At 53.4% G+C, this 9,605-nt stretch overlaps 4 protein-coding genes across 4 annotated transcripts; 3 read left to right on the top strand and 1 right to left on the bottom strand.

Annotated features, from left to right (window-relative positions):
- Positions 1–77: 77 nt before the first annotated feature.
- Positions 78–1,916, top strand: RHO25_002401 (uncharacterized protein; the record flags this gene model as incomplete). The annotated part of the gene is made up of 2 exons (XM_023594756.2): positions 78–121; positions 185–1,916. 2 exons carry the CDS (start codon positions 78–80, stop codon positions 1,914–1,916), a joined length of 1,776 nt encoding a protein of 591 aa, XP_023460122.1.
- A 2,044-nt stretch (positions 1,917–3,960) lies between these two features.
- On the top strand, positions 3,961–5,279 carry RHO25_002400 (uncharacterized protein; the record flags this gene model as incomplete). Its single annotated transcript, XM_023594757.1, has 3 exons — positions 3,961–4,251; positions 4,325–4,974; positions 5,057–5,279. The coding sequence occupies 3 exons, from the start codon at positions 3,961–3,963 to the stop codon at positions 5,277–5,279; spliced, it is 1,164 nt and encodes a 387-aa protein (XP_023459105.1).
- Positions 5,280–5,419: 140 nt separating this feature from the next.
- On the bottom strand, positions 5,420–6,320 carry RHO25_002399 (uncharacterized protein; the record flags this gene model as incomplete). The annotated part of the gene is made up of 2 exons (XM_065602244.1): positions 5,420–6,218; positions 6,277–6,320. 2 exons carry the CDS (start codon positions 6,318–6,320, stop codon positions 5,420–5,422), a joined length of 843 nt encoding a protein of 280 aa, XP_065458316.1.
- A 951-nt stretch (positions 6,321–7,271) lies between these two features.
- Positions 7,272–8,679, top strand: RHO25_002398 (uncharacterized protein; the record flags this gene model as incomplete). The annotated part of the gene is made up of 5 exons (XM_023594759.2): positions 7,272–7,455; positions 7,511–7,525; positions 7,579–7,672; positions 7,723–7,940; positions 7,997–8,679. 5 exons carry the CDS (start codon positions 7,272–7,274, stop codon positions 8,677–8,679), a joined length of 1,194 nt encoding a protein of 397 aa, XP_023460123.1.
- Positions 8,680–9,605: the final 926 nt, after the last annotated feature.

Below are 9,605 nucleotides of genomic sequence, written 5' to 3'. Positions count from 1 at the left end.
TGAGACGAAGCTCGAATGCGAGACACAACAATCAGCACAACAACCTGCACCCCTGCAGCTGCAGCAGCAACATCAGGATGGAGCCGCGCATAACCAAGCGTGAGCGGAAGCTGCATCTCAGGTAAGTTCAAAGTCGTCCATACTGCGCTCACATGACTCTCGACGATATTCTGACCTGGCATAGCTACGAGCTCCCGCACCGCATCCACACCGCGCACATTTATCCCGTCACCGCCCCGAATGGCTCGACTGTGGTCATCTATGGACACGCCCGAGGTCTAAGAGTGCTGTGGCGGGGAGGTAGAAGGCGCAAGCGGACAACACTGGCACCTGGGAATGGAGACGACCACAACTCGATCGAGGATGTCTACGAGGTGGAAGAGGAGGAGCAGGACCCCGATTGTCCTTTCCCAGGCATCATTCAATATCTGGACATTGAGCTGGGGAGTGTTGACAAGCCTCAAGGGGCGGTGCGCGTGGCCATGCCGACTCTGAATCCCACCGCGGTGCCTGTCAAGCTGTTGCAGACCACAGCCGTAGTAGCTGTTGCATCCACGGATGGCAGCACCGCTGTCCTGAGCATACCTCTGGCGCCGCCCACCGACGAAGAGAAGGAGCAGCTGTTGCAAGAGATTGCCGAGTCGACTGTCAAGCTACAGGAATCTGGGCCAGTCCCTGCAGACTTGAGCATCAAATACATGGCTGCTGAGCATCTCCCAATAACCACAGGACCATCGGACGGGGTCGACGGAAGTCTACACATCGCCAGCGTGTCTCGTGCACTGCAGATCTGGTCGCTCGAGGTGACTGGCGATGTCATACTGGCACTATCCGACAATAAGCTGCTGCGACGAGCACTCCTACCCGCGATCGGGAGAAAAGTTCGATTTCACCCTTCGCCTCGACTTGCTCAGATCCTAGTCACCGACACTTCTGGTGCGGCCCGCATCTACGACCCGTATGCTTCCACCACTCCTCGCAGGCGCCCTGGCTCAAGCGACTCTATGCTCAGCAACCCGACCACCCCGGCGGGAACAGGAAAATGGGTGATGGCATATCTCACACCCTTCCACGCTGATGAGAAGAATGCGCACGCGAGCGCCGCTTTCGCTCAGCGCAAGTCAATATTAGACGCGAGGTGGGCACTGTCCGGCAAAGCCATCCTCGTCCTGCTCGAGGATGGCGAGTGGGGCCTTTGGGACATTGCATCTGCCTCAACTGGGAAGCGCGTCGAGGAGTTCGCTATACGTGGCTTCCTCGGCACGGCAGGCCATACGGAGGCGGCAGAGCCAGCTTCAAAGCGAAAAGGATCATCAAAACTGGCTCCCATGACACCCAATACCAGACAAGCCAAAGCCGAGCAGCTTTTTTCAGGTGCGCCGAAGATTTCAGGTGTGGCCCCTCAAGGCGGCATCTCTATCTCAGCGCATCACAATCGAACGGGTCCTGGGGACGAAAGTGCAGTCCTATGGTACAACAGCGACATCTATTCGATCAACAGTCTGCAGTCCTTTTACCAGCGCAGCACGAGCAATAGCGGCGGACTTGGCTCACTCTACTCACCCGGCCTGACACACATCACGGATGTCAAGCTATTCAGCGAAAGTATCACCTCTATCTCGCAATTCAGTTCGAAGTCCTCGAGCGCCGGTATCGGCCAGATGAACACCCAGCGTGATCTTCTGATATCAGCCGAGTATCGCGCTATCATATTGCAAGCACTGCGGACTACGACTCCGTCGCGACAGCTATTCCAGCAACAGCTTGCGGAGCGCCAACCTGTCGATCGCGATCAGCGAATGCTCGATGCCGGCGTGCTCGACATCGACGGAATGGATCGCATGCTCGACAACATGGCGGGCGACGCACCTGCTCCCACCGGCAGACGTGTCGGATTTGCCGCCGCGCTCGGATAAATGCCAGCGAAAGACATGACAAAAGAAAAGCATGTGCATTACACGTGTACCACCTAACGATACCCAGCGCTTCTGCGCTCCTACGACTGGCACTGCTTTCCTAGGCCCTCTTTCTCTCCCCACACAATCATCCGTAACACCCTTCGCGTGGCAAGGTGGAGCACTTCCTCAAGGACAATGAGACCTCGCTCAGTATTACACGCGAAAAAGCAAAACTCCTGTTCCGCCTCGGTCCTTCGAAGAACCGTAACCTCCGTCAAACGAGGGAAGTGGTGTAAGGGGATCGGGCACTCGCTACTCCGCCGACTACGGTCAACTGAGAGTCGAGTGAGGGATGGGAAGGCCGATGAATCCTCTTGAATGCATCGCATCTTCGTGGACGCGATGCTGCGCAGGAGGATCGGTACATTCATGTCGTTACTCGTTTGCTGTGGTGTGGGTGCGGGAAGAACTGCTCCTACTGCTCCTGCTGCTGTGATATTCTTGCTGTTTTCTCCTGATCTGTGCAACAAATGAGACCTCGCTGGTGAGTGAATCCCGATCTGTGTCCCGGTACTGATGCCCGATAGCAACGACCTGCGTTCCCTTCCCCTCCACTTGGGCCCTTGGAATCACTTCTGAACCTGCCAATCTGTGCCTGAGTTCGCATCTTGTTTCGCTTCGCAAATATGGCACTGCTCCTCTCTGGGTCCCTCGATTTACCTGCTGATAAGGAAAAACCGCCTGCTGAAGTTGAGAACGACTGGTGTCCCGCTCTGCGCGCGCCTTCTGCGTGCAACTTTGCAACTCGCGCTCGAACATGCCCTCTTGTCCTTCCTGTCTCAGGCTTTTCTGTCTCTAACTCCCTGTCTCGAATCCCTCTGTCGATTGAACACAAAAGAGATCTTTCATCAATCCCCTCCTGTCACTGCACTGACACATGAACCCGGACTCTTCTTGCACACTCATTACATGTTGTTCCAAGCCCTTCCCTTTCGGTAATACTGCGCAGGATCCGCGGCCGTGAAACTGTTGACGGAGTTGTGTCGTCTCAGTGCGATGCGAAGAAGTCCGTCACCTGTACCGGAAGTGCGTTCTTCATCTCGCTTGCGGAGCGTTTCTTCTCGCCGCGTGTGGCTCTCGTTGCGGCGGTGCTTGTATTTCTTGATCATGGAGCTGAAAGGGTTCGCCATCGAGTGGGATGCAGTGGACTTTTAATGTCTCGGAGCGGGAGTTGACGTTGCAGCAGCGGTGTGCGTACGGCGAAGCTGACTGTGCGATTGCCCAGATAGGCAGCTCACTTGAGGTCTAGAATGTGTCTCTGTCTCTGTTCTGGGATGATAAGTGAACACACACTCGGAGTCCGCGTCTCGAGTCTCTTGCGTGAAAGTCGGAACAATGTTGTGTCGAGGGCCTAGGGGGTAGCCTTGCCCGGTGACGGATGATGCTCTATTAAGCGCTCGTGCGCCATGAAACTTGACCACTGCACTTCTGACGTCGTCCTTGTGCTACGCTGCACGAGCAACGCCGTTCCGCGACAGGGCTGCTGAACGAGGAAACGGTGCGGCAGGAAACGAACTTCACTTTGACTAAGTTTGGTAAGCCGAAGTTTGGGTTCCACTTTTTGCCTTTCAGCGAGCAGTCTCGTTGGTTGGGTGCGGTTTTTGGGTCGACAGGGATTAGAGGCGAGGACTCGCCTATGGTAGTGCACGTGGATGAGTGTTATCAGCTGCCGATATTTCTCCAGGCTTCTGATGTTTGTCTTCCGACATGATCTTCTTCAAGTCTCAAAGCGATGTGAGCACTATGGCGAATAGTGTTGTGCATTGGCATCTTTCTCCTTTCATCGAATCACATGCTCGAAAGTTGGACAGGATGAATTGCCCTGCGGCAGCATTCTTTCAGGGAGCTGCTCCAGGTAGCCGGAAAAAGTATGCTGGTAATATATTGCCCTGTTGGCCGTGCTGATGGTAGTGAGTGAAGTGCCCACACTTCTGGAGACAAGTCGCACCTTCCATTGCTTCTGATGGGAAAGAATGGGACTGGAAGTAGCGAATGAAGATCGATGGGCGGAGACAGTTGCGATGCAGGTCGCAATAGTGAAGGAAGCCTCAGCGTGGCAGTTTCGGCAGGACCGCATAAAAGAGCTTCGAGGCAGTTGACTCGCCAATTGACTTTTGTCGATGTTGAACGATCATTCGCCATGGCTGGAGAAAACGGAAACCCGATCGAGCGCGGCGATGCAGCGAACGGCAGCAACGGAAATGGTTGCCTTGCCAATGGCAACAGCATTGCGAATGGCTCGAAGAACTACGAAAACGACAATCGCAAAGTCGTGATTGTCACTGGAGCTACTGTTCGTCTTTCACGTCTTCCTCAGATCAAGCTTCACAGAATTAAACTAACATTCTGCTCTTACCTCCAAACAGTCTGGCATAGGCCTCGCCCTTGCCCGGCACCTCCACAGCACCCAGAATTATCGAGTGGCCCTCGTCGGCCGCAATATCGAAAGAGCAACCAAGATCTCCTCTTCCTTCAACGATCCTTCTTCGGCCCAATTCTTCCGATGCGATGTGGCATCCTACGATTCCCAGAAAGAGATGTTTCTGTCAGTATGGAAGACATGGGGAAGAATCGATGTATGCTGCCTAAATGCGGGGATTGTGGATGTGGGAGATCTGTACAACTTTCGGAAAAATGGTGAAGTGGAAGGGAAAGTTGAGGATATGCCAGACGAGCCAGATCTCAGTGCCACAGATGTGTGCTACAAGGGTGTGATTTATGGAGTGAGGTTGGCGACGCATTTCATGCGGTTCAATTCAGTGGGCTCGCTTTCTGGAGAGAGCGGAACACCTATGCCTAGAGGAAGGATCATCGTTGATGCCTCGATCGGAGGCGTATTTCCGCATCCTAACTATCCGGAGTATTGTGGTGCGAAGGCAGCTGTGATCCACTTCGTGAGGACCACGGCAGAGCTGTATAAGCGGAAAGAAGGGGTTTGGCTGAATGTTGTTTTGCCCGGCATCGTGGCTACGCCGATCATGCCGCAAGAGTGCATTAATGCTGTTAGTGAGGAGTGGTGAGTTGAGTTCAAGGGAATATCTCGTTCCCTTCTTTGGGTTCGGGGCATAGATTGGGGGAAAGGGCTGACAGATCGATAGCTTGACGCCCGTCTCCACGGTCATCGCTGCACATGATGTCTTCATCAACGATCAGACCGGAGAAGTGGGAAAAGTCCTCGAGGCTTCAATGGACAAGTTGTGCTGGTATGAACTGCCGGAGCCCAAGAATGGGTACAAGACGATGAGACCGGTCACCGTTTGGGAACCGCTGTTCAAGACGATGCATGGTGTGGAATCTGGATTGGATAATGCAATGCCGTAAAGTGTGATGCGCAGGGAGCTCACAGTGCTGGAAAGAGGGGCATGTGAGAGCAGCAAGACACGCCGAAGGACAGCTGATACCCAGCCTTAGGTCTTTTTTGAATTTCCCCACCATCATTCAGTGGCGGATTTCGATTACTGCTACTTCCGATTCTCCGGATCCGTAAAGTCCATAATGGTCTTCATCTCATTGTCACAGAATTCGGGAATATCCCTCACGTACATCTTGTCCACGTTGACCTCCACGGCCAAACTATACAATTTGTCAGCCGGAGTCCGCTTCCCTTTAGCGTCGACCAAATCTTCACTCGCATCAACAAGTTGCACAACCGCCCTGCTGATCCCTTGCACTGGAGTGAAAAGCTGAGCCGGAAATCCTTTCCAGTCTGTCAAGTTGGTATCGACGACTCCTGGACAAATGACATTTACGCGAATGCCTTCGCGGAAGAGAGTCTTCGCAACAGCACGACCGAAGCCTAGAACGCCATGTTTGGAGGCTGTGTACAGGGGCAACTGATGGCTAGGGTATAGAGCTCCGCAGCTGGCTGTCAAGACAAGGCTTTGAGTATCCTTCCCGTACTGAGAGCTCTGTCGGAAGTAGTGCTGAGCCAGGTGGGAAGTCAAAAGGACTGCATTGAGGTTCACATCGATGACCTTGAGGTTTGGTGGGGGAGGAGGCGTGGTCTCCTGACGCGTGTAGAAGTCTTGTGCTTCGACGACGCCTGCATTGGCGAAGACGAAGTCGAGGCGTTGATGGGACGCGTGGACTTTGTCGAAGATGGCAGCAAGCTGAGTATAGTCTGTAACATCGGCTTGATGGGATGCGATATTGGCTGACGAGTTCGAGACTTCCAAGAGTCGTGTCTGGTTGACATCGATGATGTGGACTGCCCATGAACCCCGGGAGGCTAAGGCTTGGGTGACTGCGAGGCCCATGCCACTGGCTGTAAGGTACCGTCAGCACACGGCTTTGTTATTGGCTCACTTAGTGTGGTTACTTGCCGCCTCCAGTGATGATGGCAACTTTGCGGTCTTGTGCCATGGTTGCTAGGTACAGCTTTCGTGTTGGCTCCTGCCTACAGTACAGTAGACCCGACTTGGTGTGCGAGGCTGAGAGATGTACTCGATAGATCAATCCAGCTACTGCCTCAGAATGATCTGACTGCGCCACCAAAGACGGCTCTTGGCTCTCGTTGGAGTTCTTGATCTTGATGATCGTAGGTCAAACGTGTGAATGTGCTTGAGGAGGGCATTTTTAGCCGAGGAGATCTTGTTGTACAAGGACAAGCTATCCTGGACTAGCCTGCACAACATCATCCTCGCATTCGGGTTCTGCTCCAGGTGTCTTGCAGTTTCCCAGTGGCGGGTCAATATCGAAGTGGCTCCTTCTCTACACGATCAGACTCTGCGGAAATTAAACGGGCATGAACGCACGCATCGCCATCTTCTCAGTGTTTCGCATACACCCCGCGAGGTCCAAGTGAACGTCCATGTGGTTGATCAATGCTGACCACATCGGCTCCTTGCTGCCCTGCCCGCAATGCCGGACCTGTCACCATGCACGGGACCCACCTTCCACCTTGGCAGCAGGCAAGGATACCATCTGCGAGTGAACGCGCCGCCGTCTTTGATGCCTCATCAACGACCTAATGTCACATCGAGCTAGCCGCCCTTCGCTATGTCGCCGACGGAACAGAGTGCGCTCGAGCGGAGGGACACTGCTGCGCCAGCGCCGACGCGTCGGGGAGCTCACAACGGAACCTCATCACTGGCCGTGCACCCTGTCAAAACAGGCAAGAAATGCCTACGGTTGGCGCTGACCTTTCCTGGCTAGATGCCATCGGTCCTGAGATAGCACGAGATTGTGTGTCTCACGCGATACGCGATCGTCCACGGGTTCAGGCGAAATCTCTTCATCATCATCAGCATCAATGTCGTCTCTCTCCCAGCCGTCGTCTTCACACCCGGGCAAGAAAGAAGACGTAACGGCAAGATGGGCATGGCAAAGCCAACCAACAGTGCTCTATTCACTGAATTGTGGATAGAGTATGCCATTGCCATGCTCGCTTTGGCTTTGCGCTTCTTTTCCCGGAGGAGAATGTTCGGACTCAAGAATTTCGACCTTGGTGATGCCTTTGCTGGGCTCGCCATGGTATGTTATACTCTTGCTGCAGTTGGTACGCAATCTGCTGAAACTTGGATTACAGGTCATGTACTCACTCGGTACTGTAGGGATTTATCTTGTCAGTATGTGGAACGAAACCATCTCTTCCGGATTGGCGCTAAACAATGCTCCGCAGCGCTGTTTGGCAACAACATTGGTCTGGACGATGCGACCGCGATGCAAGTACCTGACGACAAACTCCCAAGGATGATTCTTGGGTCGAAACTGGCGTGAGCAGCATTCCGAGGTATATCGTGCGATTTTATTAACATCAATCCAGCGTCATCAACTGGTACTGGTACATCACTCTGCTCTGGTCCCTCAAAGGCGTACTGCTCATGGTGTACGTCAAACTCGGCACCGGGATCGATCGACAGGAATGGGTCGTGCGAGGTGTCTGCGCCTTCGCAATAGTGTCCTACGTGGCCTCCATTCTCTGCCATACTCTGGTCTGCACACCGCCATGGAAGGGATGGCAGGTCAAGCCATATCCAGGAGGTGATCATACACATTACTTTTCTGCACAAGTCAATGCTGACCATTTGCTTTCATAGACTCTTGCACCATGCGAAGAATGAATTATATTGTCATCGCCATCATGAATGGAGTCAGCGATCTGGCCATTATAGCTGTTCCCATGCCAATACTGTTCCGGGTCAAGGTTCAACTCTCCAGGAAGCTGGTTCTGGTTCTGCTGTTTTCACTAGGCTTCTTCTGCATCATCGCGACAATACTTCGGGCATATTACTCGCTACTTTCCTTGGAGACCCTCTCAGTTGCGCTAGGTTGGACGAGTCGAGAAACTTGCATCGGAACAATCGTCGCTTGCGCTCCAGGAATCAAGCCACTGTTCAGCACCTCGAGATGGTATCGATCGAATGGATCTAGATCCCGCGACAAAGCTGCTACACCAGATGGTAGCCACTACCTACCGTTCTCGAAAAAGGATACACCAAACCCGGGCAGCAAATTCGATGGCCAGATCACAGTTTCAAGGTCCGTGGACGTCTACCGCTCCGAAAATAGGCAGTCCATTGACAGTCCTTATGGGGTAGAAATGGCCAGATGGAAGTCCAAGGGTCAAGTAGGCTCTTTAGACAGCGACGAGAGAGTTATTATCGAGCACCCGCAGGATACCATGACCAATAGGAGCCACAACAGCCACAGCAGTCACAAGAGCGCCCAGTACAGCCTTAGAGAGTTCTTCATGAGCGAAAATGCCAGATCGAAACATTGAACACAAATTTGCAGGCCATTGCCGAAGGCCAAATCCCGATACAGGAAATCATTCCATTTTCCACCGCCACCATCTGCGTAATCTCCGCGGCATGTTTAGCAGCTTTTGGACCAGCCCGCAAGAAATGGATTGCGGTCCGATGAGGAAACCTTCACATCGCATCAAAAGCGGCGGAACAGCCAACGGCAGCATCTCCAGTCGCCTCACGACACGACCGCAGGTGCAATGCCTCAAACCAGAAAGCGTGCCCTAATGGGATTGAGACATCGAAATTCACAATCGGGCAGAACTGCGGCATTCCAAACTTCGGGAGACCGCGATATGCTAGCCCAGAGGCGCTATGCTGGGACTCCTGGCTCCGATCTCTATACCGCTCGAGCGGCCGTCGAAATGCCCGTGGATCCGCGGCCCGCAATACCGTGGTCAGCACGACTCACGACTCATGAGGGATGCACGTGTTTCGTATGTTGCCGTCCCAATACCGAATGCAATGTTTCAGCGACTGTCTCGATGGCCGACCGAAACTCGGAGTCGGTTCGCTTCGAACTTCCGTGGGTCCTCGACGCAGTCTTCTGTTATCAACTGGGAGACCAGCTTGATGGAGAAGACACAAGCTACCAAGCGTGATACAAACAAGGGAAAATGGTCTTTGAGAAGAAGTTCCGGGTGCTATCTTGAACAGTGGTGACCCGGATGGAAGGGAAGGATATCATCTTGCCATTTCGAGGCGCCTTCGATCGTTTTCTCGCTGCCTCGATGTCGCCGGCCTTGCCGCAATGCTTGAAGGGGAAGCCTCAATATCAGGAAGTCCTGAAAAGGCAGTATGTGTCCTTTACGAGAATCCGGGCAGAGTTGAGAACATCATCTCATTCTCTCGTAATATGTTGTAGTACACAGAATGTACAGTGGACTATACAAACAGCCAG

Source organism: Cercospora beticola, chromosome 2 (genome assembly GCF_033473495.1).
Source record: "Cercospora beticola chromosome 2, complete sequence".
NCBI classification, from domain to species: domain Eukaryota; kingdom Fungi; phylum Ascomycota; class Dothideomycetes; order Mycosphaerellales; family Mycosphaerellaceae; genus Cercospora; species Cercospora beticola.
This window is presented reverse-complemented; position numbering and strand designations above follow the sequence as displayed.